Here is a 26,049-nt window from a genome sequence, read left to right as displayed (position 1 = left end):
TTACAGATGAGGAAACTGAGGCAAACAGGGTTTGCCCAGGGTCACACAGCTAGGAAGCGTCTGTGACTGGATTTGAACTCAGGTCTTCCTGACTACAGGGCCAGTGCTCTATCCACTGAGCCACCAGCTGCCTCTACATTCCATTATGAACAGTGATGAAAAAGTTCTGGCTAATGCTGAGCTGAAATATGGCTTAGTTCTTACAGTGCTCCTCATTCTTCTTTATCTAATTGGACATGACCAATCCTTCTTCCACTGGGCAGCCTTTCAGATACTTGAAGGCAGCTGCCATGTTTCCTCCCCTCCCCCCAGTTTTCTCATCTCCGTGCTAAACATCCCCAGTTCCTTCGATTGATTGTACTAGAGCTAAGAGACCCAAAGCCCCAGAACACCCTGGAATTGTAGTTGGGCTACAGCTCCTAAGCCAGAGAGCCAGGCCAAGGGATTCCTTAGCCATGACTGTCCTGAGTCTGGCTAGGCACTAAAAGGCTCCCTTCCCAGCAGTCGCAGATATCAAGGAACCACAAAATCAGAATCACAGAATTTGAAAATCAGAAGGGAGCTCAATGGCCGCCCCACCTGACCTGTACTGAGGAAATATCCTCTCTCCAACATATCTGATGAGTAGTCGGACAGCCTCTGCCTGAAGATCTCCAAGGAGGAGAATCCTACTATCTTGTTCTACTCTTGAACAGCTCTAGTTGCTAAAAAGTCCATCTAGCCCAAGCCCAACTCTTTGAAATCTCCCTCCATGCTCCCAGTTCTGCCCTCTGGGGGGAACAGAACAGAGTTCATCCCTCTTCTCCATAACTGCCCTTCAGATACCTGAAAATGGCTATTAAATTCCAGGATTTTCTCCAGGATTAACACCCCAGGTTCCTTCACTTAATCCTGGTTATGGCATAACCTTGAGGCCCTTCCTGATTCTAGTGCCCTCCTTTGGATGTTCTCCAAAATAATTCACACTTTTTCTAAATCATGAGAACTCAGAATTGAACACCGTACTCTCAGTGTGGTCAGACAAAGGTAGAGTACAGCAGGACTATCTTTCTTTATTCCTGGAAGTTCTCCCTCTCTTAATGTGGCCCAGGATCACGGCTGTCATTTCCCACTGTTGTGACATACTAAACTTGTGGTCTACTAAAATCCCCGGGTCTTTTTCTGACCAATGGCTGTCTAGCCACATCTCCCCCAGTAATCCCCTTTGACTTCTCAAGTTACTTTCATCACCCTTACAATCTTTACAGGAATTCCCATTTGACAGATGAGGAAACCAAGGCCCAGAAAGGTCAGGTCACTTATCCAAAGATACAGAGCCAGCTGCTTCAACAACTGGAATGCAGATCTCTCTAATCCCAGCCCTGTGACCTTTCTATGACCTCCCATTGATACTCCTAATGTGTACCCCACAATCCTGGAAATTAATTCCCTGCTCTGGGGGTTGGTGGGTATAGGTATAACTCTTGCCCAAGCAGCCTCTGGAAAGGAGAGGATGAAGGCAGGAGGAGGTCAGGGGCCCCCTGGAGAAGCCGGGATTTCCATTTCTGCCCTTTGCCTAGAAACATGTGGGAATGTTTTCATCTAAGGAAGGGTGACATCTGTTCACACGCTAAATGTGCCTGTTCGGCTAGCCCCAGAGCTCATCCCTTCCTTGCATTCGGCCTGTGGACCATGCTGTCTATAGCCTCAGAGTAGCCCTCCACCCTCACTCACAGCCCTTAGCTGGAGTTCCTTACCCAATTTTCCTCCTGGATCTCCCTTATCAGGCTAAGCCTGGGAGCAGGGAGGGGAGGGAGGGGATAGAAGGCTGGTGAGTCAGATGTGAAGGTATTTCTCCAGCAGCTTCTTTTCAGGAGATAAGGACTTGCCAGATAGGTTCCCCACCCCCACCCTCCCAGGCCTGAGAGGGCCTTTTCCCCAGTGTTTGGGGGCCTCCCGTCCCCTCTCAGACTCCTTCCCTGACCCCCCCTCCTGCTCCCTTCCTTCTCTCCCCCTCCCCCACTGGCTAAGGCAGCCAAAATCCAGCGGAGAGCTCAGCGTTATTCCACGATGAGGAGGGGGCAGCCAAGGGGCATGAGCACTGCTAGTGATGGGAGACGCTCTTTTTCCTTGGCTGGAGTGTGATGGTCCTGTTCCTACTCTTTTTGGGGCTCCCCAGAAGCTTAGAGAACAACCCCAGTGCCCTCTCAGATTCTGCCCTGACCTCTGCACTAGCGTGCTGGGAATCCAGGTCGTACATCAACCCCCCCACTCCTCCCATCTCTCAAAGCCTTTGGAGAGGGCCTACCAGAGAGACACAGCAGGACATAGTGGTTAAGCCAGACTTGGAACTGGGAAGGCCTAGCTGTGTGGCCCTGGACTAGTCACTTGATCTCCGCAGCTAAGGGGATAGAGCTCTGGACCTGGAGCCAGGAAGACTTGAGTCTAAACCTAGCTACTGACACTTGCTAGCTGTGTGACCTTGGTCAAGTCATTTAACTGCCACCTGCCTCAGTTTCCTCAACTGTAAAAGAGAGATAACAACAGCATCTACCTACTATGTCATCTCAAATGAGATAATATTTGTGAGTCACTATATAAATGTTCCTCTTTGTTCTCTCTCTCTTTGTGCGAGCTGAGCTGAGTGTGTATGTGTGTGTGTGTGTGTGTGTGTGTATGTACATGCACAAGTGTCTCTCGGACAGAATATAAGCTCCTCAAGGGCAGAGACTTTCACTTTTGTCTTTCTCAAGTTTCCTCATCTGTAAAATGGGCATCATAAGAGCCTCCACCTCCCAGGGTTCTATGAGGATCAAAAAGATGCTATTCGTAAAGCCCTGAGCACAGTGCCTGGCTCATAATAGGCACTATATAAATGGTAGCTTACTATTATCATTATTATTCTCAGCCCCTGGCAAAGGGGCTGGAACATAGAAAATGCTTAATAAAAGCTTGTTGATCATCTTCATCAGGGCCCCTCAACACAAGGCCCCCGTCGTTTGTCATCGGATCATAGATTTATAGCTGGAAGGTGCCTTAGAAATCATGTAGACCTATCTCTTAATTTTAAAGATGAAGATGTTGAGGCTGAGAGAGTGACTTATCCAAGGTCACATGGGTAGGTGTCAAAGCTAGGATTTGAACTCGCATCCCCTGAGGTCAAATCTTGCTCCCAAATCCTCCAGGGTATTAAGACTGTCAGCTCCTCGAGGACAGAATCTGGGTCATCTTTAATTTTGGCATTTCCAGCACCTGCTACATAGTCCCAGACAGCAGCAAGTATCTGTTGAATTGATTTAACTTGGCTTGAATTGTGGTAAGATTGAGCACGGAACCAGAAGCCAGGAGACCTAGATTCCAGCCCTGGCTCTGCCACCAATTGCCCCATGTTGGGTAAGAGTAAGTCACTTCCCTTCCTCAGGACTCAGTTTTCTCTTGTGTAAAATGGGGTGGTGGTGAGTTGGGGTCTAAAGGGTTAAAGAGGAGGCCTAGCAGGAAGTCTGTAGTATGGGGGAAAGCACTAGATATAACCTGGGCTAGTCCTGGCTCTTCCAATCTCTAACTGACCCGGGCAGGTTGTTTGTCCTCTTGGAATCTCAGTTTCCCCATCTGTCAAATGGGGGTGTCGATGGACTAGATGATGTCCGAGGTCCCTTCCAGCCCAGAGTCTATGAGCCTATGATCTCACCAGATGGCCATCTCCACCTTCCCATGGATTAACCTGGGGGGGCGGTCATTGGTCGGGTCCACATTCTCTAGATCGAGGCCCGCCCGCCCAATGACACGCCAAAGTCTGGAACGTTCTAAGTTTTTAGGCACTCAGAGCCCAGCGCGTGTCCACAGGGCTCTTTCCTGTCCTCCCCTTCAGCTCCAAAGCCGACGGACAACTCTTTACTCTGATCTCCCTCCCCCAGCCCCTGCCGCCATCCAAGCAACGATCCTCTCTCATCCAGATAGCAGCTCCCTCAGGGTGGGGGAAGGGGAGAGTTCCCCTCCCACTCAGATCAGAGGTCTGGGCCTGACCCTACGGTCACCTCTTGCAGATCCAAACAAAAGGCCCTGGGTTTGCAAGGTGGGTGTCCCGGAGGCTCAGGGTCCTCCAGGGTGGGAGGTGGAGGACTGGAGGTACGGGAAAACAGACGGGAAACGTTAGAATTGTTCTCCCCTTCTCTTTAAATATTTTTCCTACAGACGTGCCAACATAAATCTTCCTTCCAGCTGTGACATGTGCAGCAGCTGCTTGGTCTGCCCTCCCAGAGAGGAACGAGCCGAGGGTGTCCCAGCTCACAGACCTCCTCACTGTCGGTGTCAACCTTCCGAGGGAGGGTCTAGGTTCAAATCCTGACTCTGCTACTTACTCCCCGGGTCATTCTGGGCAAGTCATTTGCTTTCTCACTCACCCCCTCCATAAGGGAAGAAGGTTGGAATAGAAAGATGGTCCCCAGTGTCTCTGACCTTAGATCCTACAAATTATTCCTCCTTCCCCACGGAAGGAGCAGGTGGCCTTAAAAGTCACCCCCTCCCACCTAATAGTGGGCAGGGCTCCTCCTCCTCTCCCATCTGCTACCCTACAAATGGGGAGGGGATGGGGAGAAAGTATGGAGTTGTGCAGGCCTTTTATTTTTCATATACCTGCACATGTGATCTAATGTAAGCCTGCTGAAGACAGTCTTCCGTTTCTGTCAGCCCCATCACCTACGGTGCCACGCCTACAACGCCTTAACAAACATTTATGGATTGAATGGCAGATTCCTTGGGAGTATTCAAGCAGCCTACAGCTCTCTGATGCTGTCTCTGGGTCCTCCCCAAGGGTCCTCCAGGTGACGTCCTCACTATTCTCGACGCCTACTCTTGCCCATTCCTAGGTCCTGAGCTCCGGGAAGGCCTCAGCCCCTCCTGCAGCCCTGCGGCCCATACAGGGTTAAGAGAGGAGCCTCCCCCCCACCTCCCTGCCGAGATCGGTCCACAGCCAGCCTCCCTGTCCCCTCCGGGAGAATGCCGCCCGCCCATTGGTCGGTTCCCTGAGGCCCGCAGCCAATAGGAAGAAGCAGCGAGCGGAGCCAGCTGCGGAGGCTGCCCAGGGAGCGGGATGGGGCTCGGGAGGAGTGCAGGGTTAGGACGGAGAAGCTGCAGCCCCCGACGGCCCGGCACAGGGATGCGGGGTGGCGCGGCCCCCAGGCCCGGTCCCGAGGCTGCCCGGGGCCCCCCGGCAAGAGCTATAGCTGGAGCCCAGGCTCCGGGGCAGAGAGGCTCCTCACCAGGCGACTGGGTCGCCTGGGTCAAGCCTCTCTGGGACTCAGCTTCCCCAGCGAAGAATGGGCCGGGAATTGTCCTAGCTCCCCCCAACCCCATTCGGACAACACAGGCCTTTCGAAATCAAGGGGCAGCCATCTTCTTAGGGGGCCTCGTGACGCTAGACATTCATGAAGCTTTTATTACTCTTGGCCCCCTCTTCCAGCAGAAAGAGGCGAGAGTCACCGAGTAGCGTGATCATACAGTGTCAGACCTCGGAGGGGCCTTAGAGTGCAGAATGTCGGTACTGGAAGGAATCGTAGGGTCAAGGATGTCACAGGTGAGAAAGAGGCTCAGAAGCGATCTATTCCAATCCCACCCCCCTTTTTAAACAAATGAAGGAACCGAAGCATTGAGAGCCTAATATTTCAAGAGGCATTCCCTTCCATCCCAGGAATGAACTCATCAAGTCTGTTTCTCAAGCTGGCTGCCACTCCCCAGTGCTTCAGAGAGGACAGAGACCCTCCACGCTAGGGTGGGCATTGGGTTACGAGCCCTGCGACGACTGAGGGGAGCACCCCTCCTCCATCCTAGGAAGAAGGATACCAGCTGCTCCGGCCTCCAGCTGTAGTACTGGGAGTGGGGATCACGCCTCTGAAAAGCCTGTCTTCTACCCTGGGATGAAAACCCTTCCTAGGTCTCTCAGTGCCCCACAAAGAGTCCTGCTATGGGGCACCTTCACCAGCCTCCATCACTTCTCCTTGCTTAGAATCTCTCCTCCCATTTTCCCAGTTGACCCACTGGGGTAAATTCACTGTCTACTCCCATCCCCTTGGGAGGAGACAGAAGCAGATCCAGACGGGGGGGGGAATCCCAGCTCTAGGAAATTCTTTCCAAGGGAGAGATAGATGGGAGACAAGCTTGCTCACACTCTCCCCATACTCCTCCAACCCCCTCCTCCCCTCCCCCAGCTGAGGCCCCCAGCCTGAAGCTTCCCACAGGGATTCTGGGGGAGAGGTACATTCCTGGGAAGTTACTTGCCTCTTGGTCACTGAATGTTGGTTCATTCCTGGGTCTGAAGGGCCACTGCCTGAATCACTACGTCTTAGGGGGAAGGAGGCTGGGAGAGCTGGCTGGGTTAGACGATAAGGTCATATAAATGGAAGGGCACTTCACAAGCCATTGAGTCAAACCCCTTCATTTACAGATATGGAAACTAAGGGCCAGGGAGGGGAAGTCACTTGTCACAATTACCCAGCTAGTAAACATCAGAGCTAGGATTTGAACCAGGGTCCCCTGACTCCAAACCCAGGAATCTTTTTCACTAAACCACGATGTTTGGGTTCATGGCATTTAGTTGAATTCCAATAGTCTGGTCATGGTCCAGGGGCCCTCAGGGCCCCAAAGTGATTTGCTTGGGCTTCCAGGAAGTATCTGAGGCAGGATTTGAACCTGGATCTTCTGGACTCCCGTCCAGTGCTCTATTTATTTCACAATAGTAGCTCCATAACAGGAATCTTAGTATTTAAAGCTGGAAGAGAATACACAGGGAGTATATGTGTCAGAGCTGAGATCTGAACCCAGGACTGCTCACTCCAATACAGGGCTTTCCCTAATATATCATGCACAGGGCCAGCACCATTCAAGGAGATTGAGAGTCAGGGAACCTAGGTTCAAATCTAAGCTTTCTGACTTAGGGACCTGCAGGTCCCAGCTGGAAAGCCCCCCTTCCCTTGGGCCCCATAACTTTCTGGGGCTCCATACTGGTCCTTTCCTTCCATTTGGGTTGCTCTTCTGCAACAACCCAGGACTCTGTGAGGTTTGGAGACAGCCCCAACCCTGGAGCCTTGACACAGGGGGTCTGGAACCCTTCCTGAAGGGGGAGGAATCAGGGGCTGCATGTGGCCCCAAATGCCTCAGTAAGCCTGCCCTGGCTGAGCCCTCCTTCTGGTCTCTCCTCTACTTCCATCTTGGGCCCTGAGGAGACTTTCTGACCTAGAATAAGGATTGTGGAGGAGGGGGGTGATTCTAACCTCAGACTCACTCATCCCTCTCCTGCCCTCCCCAGTCCCATGAGAGGCAGATGAAGAGGTTTCATATTTTCCCTCTACCAAAGTTCCCACCACAGAGCCCAGCTGACTGAATAAGCAGAAATTTCTAGGCGCGCGCACACACACACACACACACACAGAGCCGACCACACCAAGCCATGTGTCTGGGATTGCAAAGTCATGTAAGTCAGAGCTAAGGGCTTCCTGTAGGCCCTGCCTACTCATTGCATGGGGTGCAAGGCCCTGGGGAAGGAGCCAAGCTTGGGCGGTGAAGAGGATTGGGTGGGTGGGGTGGTAGAGAGTGCTTTTTTATTTTAGATGGTTTTCTAAAGCCTTTTTTTTCTCCCTGTGGTTTCAATCTGTTCCACAGTCAAGGGGGCAATACAAAGAAAGAAAAAGGGCAACTGGACCCAAGCTTTTGGGTTTAAAGTCATTCCATACAGTGTTTGAACTGGAAGCGTCTTTTACCAACTGGCCAGTCATCAGAGCGTCAGTTTAGAGCTGGGTGGGACCCTAGAAGCCAGTATCCTTTTTTTTTTTTTTACAAATGAGGAAACTGAGGGCTAGAAAGGGGAAGTTAGCTTATCCACTGTCACAAGGGGTAGGAGCTGAGCTGGGATTCCAACCCCAGGCCCCTGAGAGCAAATCCTTACATTGAATGCCCCTTGGTTGTTCCTACCCACCTGGAGGAAGAAGAGACCCACTGACTGTGTCCACGTGGTCCTCTCCCCACAACTCGAGAACCAGGGCCCTGCACATGACCCAAGACTCTTTGTCCCTGCCTCAGTTCTCCAGCAATGCCTTCCTCCCAGCCCACCCCCACCCCCAACCCCACCTTCAAGGTGTCCACTTTGAGAAACTGGTGTGCTGTCTCATCCAGACCCGGTCTCCTCCCTTGGGCATCACACATCAGACTGGGTGGCTGTTGTCCAACTTGGAAACCAAGCCCTGTCTGGGTCGAAGGAGGCCGATGGCAAGGGGCACTGCCTCAGGCTGGGATTAGCTGTAACTGGCATAGGCTGGTGACACCAGAACTGGCACTAGTTCTCATATAACAAAGCACAGGGCCCACTGGCAAGCTCAAGGTTTGTGTGCCAGGCTCTGATGAAGATGATCAGGATGACCCTGGAGGCAAGTCCTCTCACCTCAATCTGGATATCGTAGGGCCCATGTGCCAACCCAGGCAGGGCTGAAGAGGTTGGGTAAACATCATGCAATGGACACACACCCAGTACAGTGGGTAAGTCTGTAGGCGGGTCACTGGGCCTTTCTGAGCCTCAGTCTCCTCAGCTGGAAAATGGGGATGACAAGATTGTGGTGAGGCTCTACTAAGAAAGTACATACACACACACACACACACACACACACACACACATAGACATAGATATGTGTACATATGTATATATACAGACACATTTAAAGTTTGCAAAGCATTATGTATACATACATGCATATGCATGTATATTTAAAGTTTGTAATGCATCATATATACATACATATACACATAAATATAAAGTTTGCAAAGCATCGTATATACATATATGTGCAATATATATTAAAATTTGCAAAGTATTCTCTATATGGTGATATTATATGTAGCTTTGCTTTTCTGTTTGCACAGCACTATATATACATCCACATATGTACATATATTTAAAGTATGCAATGCATCATATATACATACATATATTTAAAGTTTTCAAAGTATTACATATACATAAATGTACACATATATTTAAAATTTGCAAAATATTCTCTATATGATATATATAGCTTTACATTTCTGTTTGCAAAGAGCCACATATACATATATTTGCATATATTTTAAAAGTTTGCAATGCATCATATATACATATTTAAAGTTTTCAAAGCATTATATATTATATGTGCACATATATTTAAAATTTTCAAAATATTCTCTATATGGTGATATATGTATATAGCTTTTCTTTTCTATTTGCACAGCATTACATATTCATACAGATATGTGCATATATATTTAAAGTTTCCAACGCATCATATATATATACATATGTACATAAATATATTTAAAGTTTGCAAAGCATTATATATACATAAATATGCACATATATATTTAAAATTTGCAAAGTGTTCTTTATATGGTGATATATACAGCTTTGCTTTTTCTGTTTGCAAAGCACTATATGTACATACATATATGTACACATATATATTTAAAATTTTCGAGGTATTCTCTATATAGTGATATATATAGCTTTGCTTTTATGTTTACAAACACTATATATGCATATACATACATACATACATACATACATACATACATACATACTACATATCACTATGCCCTGTATAAATCAATGTTAGTTATCAGTACTACTATGGACATCACAGAATCCCAGGGTTTAGAGCTAGAAGGACCTTTGAAACCATCCATTCCAACTCCTGAGTTTATAAATGAGGAAACTTGTCTAAGGGAAGTGAACTCCTCAAAATGCGGTGTTGTGGCTAGAGCGCTGGACTTGAAGCCAGAAAGACCTGAGTGTGAATCCTGCCTCAGAAACTTGGTAGCTGCGTGACTCTGGACAAGTCATTTCATGTCTAAGCTTCTGTTTCCTCATCTGTAAAATGAGAAGGTTGAACTAGACTCCCTTCCAGCTCTAAATCTATGGGAGGAAAAAAGGGTAGTGAACGGCAGTCAGGATTTGAACCCAGATCTTGAGACCCCTAGCTCTTTGGCTCAGCACAGTGTCTGTCACATAATAAGTCGTTAAGAAACATTTGTTGATGGACTGACTGACTTAGGGGAGGAAGACAAGTTCCTTTACAGCCATCTCCTACCCTGAACATATATGCTACTTTCCCACTCTCACTAGATCAAGGGGACTCTAAGTGGCTCTCTCTTTAAAAGGTCCCTTCCTGCCCTCCAGCTCCCCCCCTCCCCCCCCGGTGGGCCTGTCTGGGAATCCACAGAGCCAGATTCCAGAGAGAAGTTATGGTAAGGAACCAGACCTTGACTCGAGCACAGAGAAGGTGAGGGGTGCACGGCGGCGTGCTGGAAAGAGCCCCGGATCTTTGGTCGGAGGAGCTGGGTTTGAACCTTCCTCCCTGTGGAATCTCAGACAAGCCACTTCTGCTCTCTGGGCCTCAGTTTCTCTTCCTGTAAAATGAGGCTCTTGGATCGGATGGTCACTCGAGTCCCTGACAATTCTAAGTGCCGTCTATGGCCGTTCCCTTCCTGCCCCCAGGAGGGAGAGTCTCTCCAGCTTGGGAAGGGGCTGTCTTTGCCGAATCTATCCGTGGCCCCATTTCTTCTCTCCCTCTGTCTCCTTGGCCCAGTGTCTCAGTGGGGTGAAGCCAGATCCCCCCAGCCTGAGCCTGGACAGCCAATCAGATTCCCGTGACAGCCAAGTGGCCCTCCCCTTTCCACAGACATCTCGGAGAGCAGACTAGGTGAGCCTTGGCAGCCGCGTCGCTCCAACAGAGTTGAGGCCAGGTCACTGAGGAGCAGCGAGGGACGGAAGCTTTAGAGAGGCTGGTTTAGGCTCGATGTAAGGAAAAACTTCCTCATGGGCCACAGTGGAACAACGGGCCGGATGCCTCGGGAGGCGGTGAGCTCCCTCTCACTAGAGTCCTGCAGGCAAAGGAGCTCCACGCTGAGGATGGCTCGTTGAACGGGCTGTTTTGTAATGGAATGTTTATTTTCTTTTTCTTTTTCAATTAACAAATATTACTTTTTTTTTCTCCCATCCACCTTCTCCTGTTCTTGAAAAGAAAAAGAAAAACCAGACCCCTTGCTAAAAAATATTCAGTCGGAGCAAAGCAGATTCCCACATTAGCCACGTGAAAAAAAATATACGGCTCAAGAGGCATTCCGAGTTCGTTGGGTATGTCGGTCAGTCAGTCAATCAAGGAAGCATTTATGCAGCGCCTACTATGTGCTAAGTGCTCTGCTAAGGGCTAGGGCTACAAAGGAAGGCCAAAGGTTGGTTTGATGTAGTATTTACAGTTCAGAATCAAAGCCAGCGAAGACCTGGGTTCAAATCCTATCTGTGTGACCATGGGCAAGTCTCCTCTCTGACCTTCACCTTCCTCATCTGTATAATGGGGATGATCATGATATCCATAATGCTTACCTGCCAGGGTTGCAGTGAGGCTTTGGTTAGACAGTGTTAAGTATTTTGCGAACTTCAAAGTACTGTTATAAATATTAATTCCATAGAGGATTCTTGTTCGGGTCCACTACATCTTGGGCTGAACAGACCCTGAGGTCATAGTGACTTGGAGATTTAGTGATCCTAGGAAAGGCTCTCTGGTCACAGTCAGTTTCCTCCGGTGTGAAGTGACAAAGTTTTTGTCATCTAAGTAGGGCCAGTTCCATGAGGTGGGCAGCATTGTTTATGCCAGGGCAGGGGCATCAGGGTTAAATTTTAGACACGTTTTCAGGTGGAGGAAGAGGGAGGGCAGATGGCAGAGCCCATGAAGGCTGGGTCCAGTAGCTTTGGCTCCTGGGAATTCCTGTCCCCTAGTCTTTGCTCATGTCCAGCCTGACCAAGTACTGGGCAGGGCTTCCATCCGTCTAATCTGATCTGTTTCCCTCTCCCCCATAGGCTCCCCCAGGCTTGCCGAGCCGTTTATTCTGGTCTCTATTTCCCCAGGCTGTGCCCTCTCCTCTCTCTCTCCACTTTGTCCTGGTCGGCTGCCGCTTCTTCTGCCTCCTTCACTCAGCTCCCTGGGGCCCTATCTCCGCTCACCCTGGGTCCGGCTGCCTTAGAGAGGGTGTGAATGGAGTTTTAGCAGCACTCAGGGATCTGGGTTGCTGTTCCCCTGGGCTCAGTGCCAGCTGGAAGGAGCTCATTGGGTTGCAACCGACAGGCTGGGCTCCAGGGTTCTGGCTGGAATTCCCTTGGCCTCTTCCCTCCCCTCGTCGAGCAATTCATTCTTGCTTCCAGAGAGGTCAGTGGCCCCGTTTGAATTTTCCTCAGGTTTTATTTTTGGAAGGAGCCGTGTGCTGGGGAGCTGGTCTATTTTGGTGGCTTACCCCTGGGGGAGGTGTGAGAGCTGGGGCCCCTGGGGCTGGGCCCTGAAGCCAGGCTGGCCTGGCCTAGCTTTCTCTCCCTAAGCTCTGAGGAACATGGGAGCCCAAGGAGAGAAGACCCTATTCTGGCCTCTTCTCCCACCCCCTCTTTGTTTTAACACTGTAGAACCTAGAGCCCTGGCCAAGAGGCCAAGAGCCCTTCCGCCCTGGTTTGGCCAGGGTTCGATCTACTAGCACAGAGATATAGAGTTGAGAGGTTCTGGGGGGCAGTCTAGGAGCTGGGGCCTGACTTTCCCACCCAAGTCAGGATTATTCCCCGCCTCCCCAATCAGGCAGGACAGTTTAGAGAGGCAATGTGGATAGGGGGTTGGGCCTGGAGTCAGTAAGCCCTGAATTCAAACCTGGTCTCAGAAGCTTACCAGTTCTGAGGTCCTGGGCAATCACTTAATTAACCTTTCTAGGACTCAGTTTCCTTATCTGTAAAAGGAAAGGGTTGGAGTTGAGACTCTAATGTCCCTTCCAGCTCTATAGCTATGATCTTATTACCAGTGTGGCAGCCCCCAGAGAACAAGTTTCAGGGGCTCAAGCAATTGCTTGAGTCTTCCTTCTCTTTGCCTGGTCTCCCCCCCCCTCACCCTCCCCACCCGCCTCCACAAAAAACCACATCTGCTTATGGGGTCACCCTGTCCTGTAAGCCGCTCCCTTCTCCCAAACAGGCCATAGAGTGCTCCCTGGGCAGTTTTCCCCGTCCTCTCCTTGGCTTGAGCCTGGAAGGACCATGTGGTGTGAAGGCCCAGGTGCCCAGACCAAGAGCAGACCCCAGGCTAAGGGGACTCGGAGCTGAACTTGACATCACAGAGCAGAGAAGCCGGCAAGCCCCTCCAGCTGGGGCCCTTCCAGCTGGTCCAGATGTCTCAGGAATGTGCTGAGTACAGAGCTATACCTCCATCATCTTCCATTCTTCCCCAGCCCCTCACACGCTCTTTCCTCCCCCACTCCCCTCTGCCCCACCCCCAACTTCTTTTCTCTTTCATCTCTTTTTGGCAAAGGACCTGAGTAAAAAGCCAATCTTATACAGGACTTCTCCCTTCCCAGGACAGCCCCCACCCAGCCCCTGAAAGGACAGAAAAAAACAAAAACCAGCCTGTCTCTGCCAGGGAACACCACTTTGGATGAAGCCCTGGAGTGAGGGGCAGGGGTGGGGCCTGGGACAGAGAGCACAGTCTGAGGGGGTGTGTGTGTGTGTATGTGTGTGTGTGTGTGTGAAGTCCAAAGAAGATAATTAATAAGATTACCCTAATGTGGAACTGATTTCCAGCTCTGGGAAGAAAAATTATGGCTTTGGAAGGAGCAGAGGGCAGAGAAGGGCCTCTTCTTTCCAAAGCCAAGGATCCCAGGCCTAGCCAGGGGAGCCCGGGGCCCAGCCCCGCTGGGTTAGATGGGAGACTGATAAGAGCAGGTCAAGGAAAGACTTCCCCATCAGCTGGGTGGCCCAAGAGGCTGCAGGGTTTCAAAATAGAAATGTGATTGGCTCAGTTTGAAAAGTTTGAATCTGGGGACCTGAGCAGCAGGGGGAAGAGAGCCTTCTAGGCCTGAGGTTCTCCTGCTTCTCTCACAGAACTTGCGGTACTGAAGCCATAAGTACATCTCTTCCTGCTCCATCCTCAGAGAGGCCAGAACAGAGGCAGGACCATGGCAGAGGGAGGGAAGCTGGGGCATTGAGCACAGAGAAGTCTGGCTCTGCTTTCCTATCAGTGGGTGGTTCAGGTTGGGGCCAATCCTCATGCCCCACTTAGCACCCCTGTTCCTGAAACCTCCCAGAACCTTACAGGAGGGAGTGGCCTTCAAGGGAGGAGCGGTTGGCCTCATCTCCAGCTCTGGCTGGCTCTCAGTGCCTCAGTCAGCTCTGATCTTTCGAGATGGGACCAGCTGGTGGGGACACTGTGCTCTTGGCCCAGCATGAGAAGTCAAATGAAAGCATGGGGTGGATGGTGGGGGAGAGAGGGCAACTGGGGTCAGATTGAGGTTTGGGTCCTTTGTTTTCATAGCATGCCTGGCGATGCTTTGTTCCTTGGCAAGATCAGATCCAGGGCCTCAGTTCAGCGGCCCCACCACAAAAAAGACAGGACATTTCTAAGGACCCTTCTAACGGAATCTATGGTCCCATGGACACCCCCATGAGCAGGGACCACAGTGGAATATAATTATACAATATGTATTAGAGACCCTGAGGTCTGAGATCAAGGCTGGGATGGAGGAGGTGAGATTTTCTCTAAAGAGCCACTCCAGAACCCCAACCTGTGCCTTACAGACACAGGGCAAAGCAACCCTCCCATTCCTTAGAGGGGAGCTGATCACCCCAAAACCTTCCAAGGGAAGTAAAAAATCAAACGTGTAAAAGTATAGAATTTAGAGCAAAGAGGAGCCTTAGCTCTCATCTAGTCCAATCCCCATCTTTTATGGGAAGCTGAAGCCCAGAGGGATAAGTGACTCACCCAAGGTCACTAGGGTAATGAACCTGATTTCTGGGATGACAGCTTTTTAAGGCAAGGTGTAGAGGCTGGGAGGTCCCTTCCTTCCAATCAGCCCCATGCAGGGGGAGTTGACATCAGGGCCTGAGGCTTCCTAAAGCCATTGTCCTTTATTTCAGATCATCAAGGGTAGCTCAGTAGACTGTAGCCCTGACCTTGGAGGAATAGCCACCGTATGGTATAGTTTCTAGGACACAGACTCTTAGGACCTCAGAGGACATCTAGTCCATCCTCATCATTTTACAGATGGGTAAACTGAGGCCCAGGTGGCAGAGGTGAGATTTGAATCTTGGTCCTTTAAATCTCAAGTCAGTACTCATTCACATTCCTTTTCTTAAGAGTTCTAGCTCTGGGGTCAGAAGATCTGGGTTTGAATCCTGCCTCAGACACTTTCTAACTGTTCAACCTCTGGGAAATGACTTCAGTTCTCTCTAAAGTGAGGCTAACAAGCCCAGTACTACCTGCCCCACAGAGTGTTGTAAGAGACCAACTTTGCAAGCTTTAAAACACTATGCTGATGTGCTTTCATGTAAACGGCAGATCCGGTTATTATGAATATCAGAGGACATCACGTCTCTCCAAGGTTGACATCTCTGTCTCAGCCAGGGCCCAAATTATTCACCGGAGGGTGGAATTAGTTTTGTTTCGTTTTGGGAAGGGTGTTCCCTAGCTAGAGCTCCCTTTCCATCCCCCAAATGGCTACCTTGCAGAGACAGTCCCAGCAGTTTCTAGACTATGTCCCCAAAGCAGGAAACCTCTCCAAAGGGCACGTGTTCTTCGACTGCCTGACTGAAGGGGCCTCCTGGGCAGGTACGCTGACCTTGGCTTTGTTACCAGGTTGGTGCCATTGGATAGATACTGTGGCCAAGCAGTGGGCACTAAAGGCTTTGGAATCCAAGAACAGAAAGAGCTTTATAGAATGTTGCTTGACACATTCTATCTGAATGTCATAGCTTGTGGCCACACTCCACCTGGCAAACCCTTCCAGCCTCCCTGACTGTCTCTTCCTCCCTTCCCCATTTACCCCAGCCCAGCTCAGGCTCTGCCGCTCACCCTGTATCTAAACACAATGTATCCACGGAGGATACGCTCTGCAAATCTTCGGTCTCTACATAAATGCTAGCTATTATTATGACTTCCCCTCTCCAATCCTCAGTTTCCCTATCTGAAGAATGACTATATAGCATCTAAGGATTCTAGATTCTAACATCCCTCCCATTTCTGGTCGCCCCTCCCCCCCCCATGTCCTCATGTATGTGCTATAAACAGGAACATTTTTAGGGGAAAGGAGCAAGGGCATCAGCAGGAGAGAGGGGCCCAGAAAAGATCATAGGGGGTGCTTTCCATTCAAGGAATTGCTAGAAGGGAGTTCTAGCTCTTTTCAGGGAGGGATGGATGTGGATGAAATGGACGTTGCCCGTGTGTGTGTGTGTGTGTTGTGTGTGTGTGTGTGTGTGTGTGTGTGTGTGTGCTCGCGTGAGGGCGCTCTGATAAATGCATTCCATATCATAGGACAACAAGTTTGTCCAGTTTGGAACTGGACAGGTCCTTAGACAAAGGCTAATCTACTTCCATTTTAGAGATGAATGAAATGAGGGCCCAAGAAGTTAAATGACTTGCCCCGGGTCACACAGGCAATTAGTGGTAGAGTCAAGATTTGAACCCAGCTCCTATGACTTTGGAGTCTTGCCACTATAACACACTGCCTCCTAGGAGAGCTTCCCTGGATGGACTAATGCTGACTGTATTGGGGCCAAAGTCTGGAGTGTATCTGGAACTCAGGGGGGGCCAGGAACTGGGTCAGGGCAGTCCCAGCCTTCTGGGAGTCTTGGCTCACAGCCAAGGCAGGTCAGCAACTTGAAGCTAATGTCATGAGACCACCTCCAAGGGTTTTCTCAGTAAAAGCTCACACATGGGCATCCCATTAGGAGAATAGGTGTAGGGCTGCAAGGGACCTTCCCCATCTAATCCAATCCCTTCCTTTTATAGATAAGGGAAGTGGGCACCACAGAGGTTAAATGATTTGTCTGGGGTGGCACAATTAGCCAGATTCAAACCCAGGTCCTCTGACCCCAAACCCAGTGTGATTTATCAATGCTGCCCCACACTGGGCAGGTAGGCATTAGGGAAGCATCCCATGATCTTGCAAACCTGCAGTCTGAGTGCCCTGCTATTGACTAGTGGTGAGTCAAATGCAGGAAGAGAAGAGAAAAATCCCGGGTGATTCCCTACCATTTTTCAGAGTGTTGGGACCCTTAGTCAGATAAGTTCTCTACTCCTGGCCTGAAGTACAGACATTCCAGGTTGAGACTACAGACCCAGAGTATCACTGCTACAGTTTGAAGTGGTGATACAAAGGGAAATCTGGTCTCAATAAGGTAGAGATGCAGACCAAATGAATCTGAGATTAAGAGCCCCAGTCTGTCCCGGGTAACCAAAGGGTCCTTCTGATAGCAGCAGAACCAGGCAATTTCTCTGCTGGGCTCCCTTCAATGCAGTAGCCCCAACATGACTTGGGCACTGAAAGCCAAGACCTCACTCTGTGTCTAGAGAAGGCAACCCTCTCTGGAAAGTCTTGGACCATCCCCAAAGGCCTTTTGTCTGGGTCCCTGGCCTCTTACCCCTACCCCACTGATTATTCCTAGACTGAAGCAGGGAGGTCCAAGTGGACTGCACCTCAGAATGTCATAGAAAAGGGGAAGAGCTGGAGGCTGCAAGCTCTGAAGGCTGTGCCCAATGGCTCAGTGGTTAGAGCTAAGTGCTAATGGAGGTCAGAGTCACAGATCAAACTCTACAGAAGTAGAGTTCCCCACCCTCAAGACAAACCCAAATCTAGATCAACTATCATTTTGTATCATAGGAGCATTGATCTGCAGCTGGAAGGGATCTCAGAAGCCATCTAGTCTACTGCCTTCATTTTACAGAGAAGGAAACTGAGGCCCAGACAAGTTGTGTCTTGCCCAAGGTTGGGTAATTAGCACATGGCAGAGCCAGCATTCTGACTCAAGTCTGGTGATTCTCTGAGGTTCAGAGCTACCAAGTTCATGGTTATTCCTACTTTACCACACATGGGTGTACAACACAGAGTGTTCTAAAAGTTGTAGTGCCTTAAGCTAAAGATGTTTGGGACATCCTATAATCATCAGGGACCTTGTCTCAACTCCCTGATTAGTCTCTATTCTCCTAGAGGGCAGGAATCTCTGTATACCCCTCCCCCACACCTCAGCACAGTGCTTTGCTCATATTGAATGTTCAATAAATGTTTGTTGAATGAGTGAAGGAATGGATTTGAATGACCCTTGGGGTCTCTCCTTGGTTCCAAGGGGGATTTGAGTCTAAGAGCATGCATGGCTCAAGTCAATTCCATTTCTACCATGAGAACATCTCTGAGTTTAATGACACTATTCTGTAGTAAGGGACTGCTTATCTGGAAGATGCATGATTGCAGGGGGTCTAGAATTGGGGAGCAGAGCCCTGCCTAGGGACCCCAAGAGTAAAGGTTTTTCTAATAGCTATTTGGTCTAGGACTGGGGAAGTAGCATTCAAAGCCAAGAAACATAGCCCAGCACCCAAATTCTAAATCCTGGGGTGCGGATCCCTTAGCTCAAGAAACCTCAGGATGATGACCTCCTGTCTAATAGCTTCAGTCAGGGTCTCAGGTCTCCTCAGCTAGGTACCTCTCCTCTATGGGAGCCCCGAGTTAAAAGGATGCACATTTTAATAGAGGACCCTAAATCTCACTGATTTCTCAAGTACTCATAACTTTACATTGGTAATTAGGGGGTTGGGGGCAAGGGTGCTCCCTTGCTCTTTTAATCTTCCCAGAAGGCACAGGAAGGAGTGAGATTAACAGCACTGGGACCAGACTCAGAGCTCTCTCCTTTTTTCTGGGCCAAGCCCTGGATACCTCTGACCCTCACATCCCCCACCCCATCTGTTGGGAAGTTAATGAGTTTACTGTGTAAACATCCTCACGGGCAGCTTCCTGCTGCTCCCGTCTAAGACAACAGCTCTCACTCCAGTCCGCAATGAAACGCAGCCCCGGATCTCACCCACCCCACCTTTCTACTCTCCCGGATTACAGGGGCCATTTCCTGGTTTGGAAGGTTCCTTTTAGGATCTGGGGGAGGTCCCAGGTCTGCTCACTCCCTTCCTTAGTCAGAAACCCTAAATATGGAGGGGCATGGAGACCCAAAGACTTAGTCTCTGCCATATAAGTAATAACTACTCTATTCTGCCTTGAGACCTTCCCTATTCCTACTCACCACTACCCAAGTTCTCTCCCATAATCTTCCAATTGCCTACGGAGCACAGTAGGGGATGTTAAGGAAGGCTGTATTCCAGGGGCTTTCATCAAGGGGCTTTTGGGAGGTGCAGGGAAGGGAGAGGGGCCCATGATTCCTCAGCAAAGGAGACAGACCAGCCTCTATTTTTATTCTTTGTTTCTTTTTTTCCTAGCCCTTATTTTCAAAAGAGCCAGTTAATACCGGGCTCTCCAGCTTCCTTATTTCAACATAAGAGCTTAGTCTTTCTCTACTCTTTCACTCAGCGGGAGCTCTTTTCTCCTTTCCTTAAAAGAGTATTTGCATTTGGTATAACGGGAAAGGATTCTTTGGGCCTCAGTTTCCTCATTTGTAAAATGCAAGGCCTGAGGTCATTTCTAGATCAATGAGGCCCTGGGGAGAAGAGGAGAGAGACTTCTCAGTAGAGAGAATCAATAGGATCCCTAGATGCCGTATAGTTATTTTACAGATAGGGAAACTGAGGACTGGAAAGGGTAAGTCATAATAATAGCTAGCACTTATATAGAGCCCTAAGGTTTGCAGAGTCAGTATGACCTAGTGGATAAAGAACAGGCCTTGAAGTTACAAAGACAAGGTCTTCCTCTGACACGTACTGGCTGTATGACCATGAACAAGGCACCTAATCTCCCAGTGGCCCTAGCAACTCTCTAAGACAAGTTGCAAAGAAGGTGCCAACCTGCATCAGTAGAGGGAGTTTCCTCCCCTGAGAGGTCCCCATCCAATAACATCACAGGTCTATTTAAGCTTTGGAAAGTGCTTTATATACGTTACCTCACTTTCACAACAGCCTGTTGAAATAACAAGGTGCTATGATAACAGAGTACCTACCTTGCAGGGCTGTTGTGAGGATCAAATGAGATAATATTTATTCATTTATTTTTAAAAGCACTTAGCACGGTGCCTGGCACATAATAGGTAGTATACAAATGCTTATTCCCTTACTATTCCCATTTTACAAATGAGAAAACTAAGGACTAGAGTGGAGAAGCGGAAATAGTGATATGTTTATATTGGACTTTCGTGCCTTACAATAATCTCATAAGACGTCAGAGTAGGTATTCTTTCACCCAGTTTCCCAGATGGGGAAACTGAGGCCCAGAAATGTCTTGTCCGAGGGTACATAGCTAGTTAGTGGCTGAGCTGGGATCCCACTGTCCTTACGGTCAGTTTGATGCTGTGTTTGCTATGCCGAGGTCTCTCTTCCTTCCCTTGGATGTCATCCCCTGCTACACCTCCCCATTTCTGAACCCTGTCTGACCATACCCAGATGTGATTCTGTGATACCCCAGAACAAAGGCTCCTTATCAGCCTGAACTTCCCCCCAGTGGAGTTACAGCCCCTGAACCTTGTGCCCCTTTCCACTGTGACTGGGCTATGACCCAGCTGAGCAGCTGGGGATGAAGGACTGAATGGGGAGCTGAAAGTTTCTGCTGAGTTTATTCAGAAGAAAGCTACAATTCAGGTGGAGAGCCGGGAGCCTCCCCACCTTCCTACCCCTGCTGAGAAGGTAGTTGGTGCCTGTGAGCAGCAAGGTGAATCACCACCCCTTCAGCCTTTTCCATTCATCTCCAGGTTGTGCTGGGAAGCTAGGATCAAAGCTGGTCATCTTAAGGGCAGTAGACTGAGAGAGAGTGAGAAGTGCAAAGGATCTAAGAATTCAGCTAATCCAGGCATGTCCCTGAGAATTCACAGAGAAAGAAAGTGAAGAGAAGGCTTTTTTTTCTAGGTTGTCCAAGGGGCGGCAGGGTCCATCCAGAGCCTCTGGAAATCCTTGTCTAATACGGAGCTCATCCTGGAGAGACTGTCACTTACAGTGAGGAGAGACCTTCCCATTCTGAAGACAATATGAAAGAGCACTACTGGGGACTGGCTGGGCACCTGGATGCCAGGCTCCTCTTTGGGTTCCAAGGGAGCCCAAAAGTACAGTGGCCAGTGCATTAAACTGGAAATCAGGAAGCTCTGGATTTGAACCCCAGCTCAGACCTCACTAGCTATCTGGTCCTCGATAAGTCACTCTGCTACTTATTACCTTCATGCCCTAGGCCACCAAGTCACTTCATCTCTCTGAGCCTCAGTTTCCCCATCTATAAAGTGGGGATAATAACAGCACCTACCTCACTGGGGAGTTGTCAGGATTTAATGAGATAACATAAGAAAAGCATTTTGCAGACCTCAAAGGGCTATATAAATGCCAGCTGTTACTATCACAAGCCAAAGAGGGCACTCATCCCCCCTTGTGTTTCTCAGAGTTGTGTCAGACATCAGTTGATTTACAGTATGGAGCTAGGCTGTCTTGCTTCTTTTTCTCATTAGCAGAAAACCACCTCATAGACTTAAAACTGGAAGGGGCCTTAGAAAGAATCTGATTTGACTTCTCCTCCCCTTTCATTTTGCAGATGGGGAAACTGAGGCATAGAGAAATGAAGTGACTTGCCTGAGGTCATTCAGGTAGCAACAGAACTAAGAATAAAACTCAGATCCCCTGACTTAAAAGCCAGTCCTCTGCCCCGTATTCTTCTGCAAATTCATTCATTCATTCATTCATTCATTCATTCATTCATTCATTCATTCATTCAGCTAACATTCATTGAGGACCTATTCCCGTGCTGTGCAGGCAATCAAAAGTGTATAAGGCATAATCTCCACCCTCAAGGAGCTTACTGTCTAAGGAGTCATTTACAATCTAGCCAGCACCCTATTAGCAACCTCACCTTTCCCTTCCCTAACAGGGGTCAATTTCCCCTGTTGGGAGGGGGTACAGGGTGGGATTACCCCCCCCCCCAAGATGCCAGGGTACTGGGCTCTCTGCTTCTTCTGGAAAAGTTCTCAGAGTCCAGTTGCTGGCTTGGTACCTAGGGTAGTTGGGTCCTGAGAAAGGCCTGGGTGGCCTGGAGGACCCAGGGGAACTTGGCCCCTAGATGAATTAACCTGCAGAGATCTTGTCTGGACCTATTTCCAAGCCACAGGCAGACCTCCAAACCACACAGGGTCCTGAAATTTCAACTGGGCAGGTCCCTCCAAAGCCAAATATTTTCTCCCGTGACTGAGCCCACGCCCTGCCCCCATCCCCCTCCACTTACCATCAGGGCCTTAGGGCCAAGCCTGCTGGAGGGAGGACACATTTCCTTGGGGGGTGGGGAAGAGAGAATGCCAGCGTTCTCTGCCCACTGCCATCCTTTTCTTACAAAGGGGTGTGCAGGGCTGGTCCCTGAGCTCTGTCCTGGGGGTCTTGTTATTCTGCCCTGGGTTGGTGAGGAGTCGGCAGGCAACATCTCCCAAACGACTGGCCTGGCATCGATCCAGGTTATGTCCCCAAAGGGGAGCCAGGCTCAGCCTTTCTCTGGCTTTCAGCAGACTACCCTCTCCTACCTCCCCCCAAGATCAGACTGCGCCCTTTGCTCTAGGGGACAAAAGGGGGAGATAGGGTGGGGACAGGGACAGGGTGGGGGGAGGGAAGGGGAATCATCCGAGCTTCTTTCCTCGGGTCAGAACGGCCCTATTGCCACGAGAGACCTTCTCCCCACCCTTCCCTCGGAAGCTACGGAGTCCCTGGAGCTAGGTAGAAATGCAACCTCAGACGGCACCCCCGGGGTTAGAGCTGGAGTCGGGGCAGCGGTTAGATCTCAACCTCTTGGAGTCGGGTTCCCAGGCCAATTGGCCTTGAAAGGAAACCAGGTTCCAAGTGGGGGGAGGTGAGGGAAAGGATCACAACTGCCCCCTCCCAGGGCGGTCCATTGTTTGCACTGCCAGCATCCACCCCCTCCGCGACTGGCCAAGGGGCTGGAATGGGTGACATGTCTAAGCGCCAGCGAGCTGACCCCAAGGGTGGCTCTGGGCTCTGGTACTGCTTCCCTCCTACCCCAGCCTCCTTCCCTAGGTCACCTCATTTTTCCACTCGGGCTATAAATGCTACTCCCACCCGTCCTGCCCCTCCCTCTAGGAGGCTGGCCCCCGCACAGGTCGCAGCTGCTGTACCCCGGGGGGCGCCAGACGGCGCCAGGGGGTTAGAGCTGGGTCCTCTGCCTGCCTCCGTGGTGTGTGTGTGTGTGTGTGTGCGCGCGCGCGCGCGCTAGCCGGCGCGCGCTCAGCAGCTGGGGAGACGAGTGGCCGCGGGGCGCAGACCCCTTGCCTTCCTTACCGCATTGCTCAGGAAATCCGCCTCGTTCAGATCGCCCAGGTCCAGAAAGCTGGAGCCTGGGAAAAGCCTGTCTGCTGGGAAGGGTTCTAATACGGCGTCCATGGTGTCTGGCTTCGGGGGCCCCCGGGAGGTGATGCGGGCAGAACACCCCCTTTCCTGCCCGACTCAGTCAGTCCAGCGCTGCGGCGCGTCCGGGCCACCAAGCTCGCCTTCAGGCTGGCAGCTCTCCAGCAAGCCCCCGGCAACCCTGGGGTCTCGTCTGGCCGGGGGCGACGGCGACAGCGGTGCAGCCGGAGTGTGGGCTCAGGGCGCTGGAGCCGGGACGCTCAGGGCATCCGTAAGCCGCCGGCAGGGCAGCGGGGCTCCCGGCTCACGGTGGGCATCTCTCCTCCACCCCGGGCAAAGCTAGATTCCATGAGGAGCAGCTGGGGCCAGAGACGTGGGGGCTCCCGCCCCTCCCAGGGGCTGGGCGGGAGCCGGGAACGGGGGAGCTGCGGACTCCCCCGGGACTGGGTGGGAGCCGAGCTCCAGCTCTCTCCTCTCCGGCTCCCGGCTCCCTCGGTGCGTTTCTCCCCTCCGCACTCTACTGTCACTTTCCTCGTCTCCAAAGCCGGGAAACCCAAGCTCCGCCAGCCTGGCTTGGTTGCCACGCCCCCACCTCCTCAATATTCAGGAGCCTCCTTAGTAGTAATGAGATTGGGGGTGTGCCTTATCTCCCAGACCCATCCCTTAAAGAGGCAGCAACGTCGACGACCAATCCTTTCATTCCTTTTCTCTGCGCGGAAAGCTTGCCCTCAAACGAGGGCAGTGATTAATGATGATTTGAGACGCCGTGGTACTCGAAGGGAAATCAGTCCCAGGCACAGGACAGAGAGGCCTTCAGCTAAGGGGTCCTCAGCAGGTGGCCACAGACCCCCAGCTTCTTCGCCGCCGTGCCAGCCTCCCTCCCCCGGCAATAATTGGCAAGTGCCAGGCATTTCCGTTCCAGCCGTTTTATGGTAACAGCAGCAGAAAGGAACCGAGAGTTAGAAAATTCCAGGTCATTGTTCCTTCATCAGACAGGATATGTTTATATCCTGGCAGAGCCTAGCAGAATGCCTTGCACGTAGTAGGGACTCAATTCTGTTCAACTGAACAAAATCTTTTCACCAGCACTACTTTAGCCGGTCTTAGATGTAGTTCATGACATCATAGGTTTAGTCATGGGGAAAAAAACCCAAAAAAACCAAACCAGAGGTTTTTAAGTCCAGTCTGTCATTTCACCAATAAGGAAACTGAGGCAGAGGGAAGGAAAATGATTTGCCCAAGAGCCTACATCCTCTGACTGGGTGCTAAGAAATGGGTAGCGTAGGCAGCAAGGTGGCTCGGTGGATAGGCCACTGGGCCTGGCATCAGGAATATATGAGTTCAAATCTGACCTCAGACACCAGTTATGTGACCCTGGGTAAGTCATTTAACCTCTGTTTGCCTTAATCCACTGGAGAAGGAAATGGCAAGCCACTCCACTATCTTTGCCAAGAAAACCCCGAGGACAGTATGGTCCACAGGAGTCATGAAGAGTCAGACACCATTGAACGAGAAGCAGAGGCTGAAGATCCCCGAAAAGAGATTGAATTCAATTTGATTCAGCATTTATTGAATACCTACTGTGTTCAAGGTTCTCTGCCAGGTGGGGGAGAAATGGATTGTGTTCTAGTTGTTGAAAGAAGAGTGACATGGAATTCCTCAACTCCAAATGCTCTTTCTAAGGTCTTTTCTAGCTATAAGGAGAGCAGCATGGATTTATGATGCCTTTTGGAAAACCAGGGTTCAGTTTAGACGACCCAAGTCTGTGGCCTTGAGCAAATCAGCTCATCTCTCATGTTCCTTTTCTTAGCTGGAGACAAAGAACAGCAGTGTCCTAGTGAATGGGAGAGTGCTGGACCTAGAATCAGGAAGACCTGGGTTTAAATCTCACTCGAGACACTTCTTATTGACTGTTACCTTGCTGGTAAGGCGAAGGGCTAACATTTGCAGGGACTGCCTCACAAAAGTTGTCCTGAATATCAAATGATAATCATGGGAGGAAAATATCTCTGTAACCTGCATGGAGAGCCTGTCTTTGCTGATGAAAGCACCTCCCAGGAAGTCCTGGAAGGGACATTGAAGATCACCTAATCTATCTTACAGATGAGGGTACTGAGGCTCAGAAATGACAAGAATTGTTTAACACAGTCCCCAACACATAGAAGGCTTGGAATAAATGTTGATTAATTGACCAAAGGACAAGGAAGTCCTTTCTTGGCATTTCTGTCTTGGCCCTCAGAATTTCGCCACCTTCCCCTGCATTTAGCCAGTTCCCCAGAACTAAATGGGGGACATTCTAGTTCATAAAACAGCAAACCCACCTGGAGAAGCCACTCTACAGTCAGCTGACAGCCCCCCCCACCTCCTGGTTGTGAAAAAACAGGAAGAGAGAAAACAATAGCAGATCAGGAGGAGCTGATTGGTTCTCCCGTACCCTTCAACTCCCTGGCACTTCACACATACACTCCCCACGATCCATCATCGAAGGCACCAGCTCCCAGGAACAGCTTAATCTCCTGTAAAGGATTGATAAACAATAGCTGGGCACCTGAGCAAACAGGGTGTTGTCTGGAAGGGTGGCCCTCTAAAGGTGCAGGGTGCATAGTTTCTGCCCAGAAGCCATTAATAGGATTAAATTCTGTCTTTGCCTGTGGTTTTTAATGGGCATAGGAACTGAAAGTTCTTTCAGGAATCTGTGTATCGCTAAAGGTGTGAATGTCTGCTCTTGTTA

The 26,049-nt window shown here is 50.2% G+C and overlaps 1 protein-coding gene across 2 annotated transcripts in view; it reads right to left on the bottom strand.

Moving 5' to 3' along the window:
• Positions 1 to 23,877, bottom strand: part of CREB3L1 (cAMP responsive element binding protein 3 like 1) — a 56,196-nt gene extending 32,319 nt beyond the window's left edge. The window contains exon 1 of one of the 2 annotated variants that reach the window (XM_021009834.2): positions 23,253 to 23,877. In XM_021009834.2, the coding sequence (XP_020865493.1) occupies positions 23,253 to 23,354 (102 nt within the window). In that variant the 5' untranslated portion in view covers positions 23,355 to 23,877. Of the gene's footprint in view, positions 1 to 22,194; positions 22,301 to 23,252 lie in introns of those variants that run through there. The other variant, XM_078148177.1, reaches the window with a different exon arrangement.
• Between the last annotated feature and the right edge of the window lie 2,172 nt (positions 23,878 to 26,049).

This window comes from Phascolarctos cinereus, unplaced genomic scaffold (assembly GCF_003287225.1).
Source record: "Phascolarctos cinereus isolate Bilbo 61053 unplaced genomic scaffold, phaCin_HiC Scaffold_9;HRSCAF=440, whole genome shotgun sequence".
Taxonomy (NCBI): domain Eukaryota; kingdom Metazoa; phylum Chordata; class Mammalia; order Diprotodontia; family Phascolarctidae; genus Phascolarctos; species Phascolarctos cinereus.
Note: the sequence above shows the minus strand (reverse complement) of the source record. Positions and strands in the feature narration are given on the sequence as shown.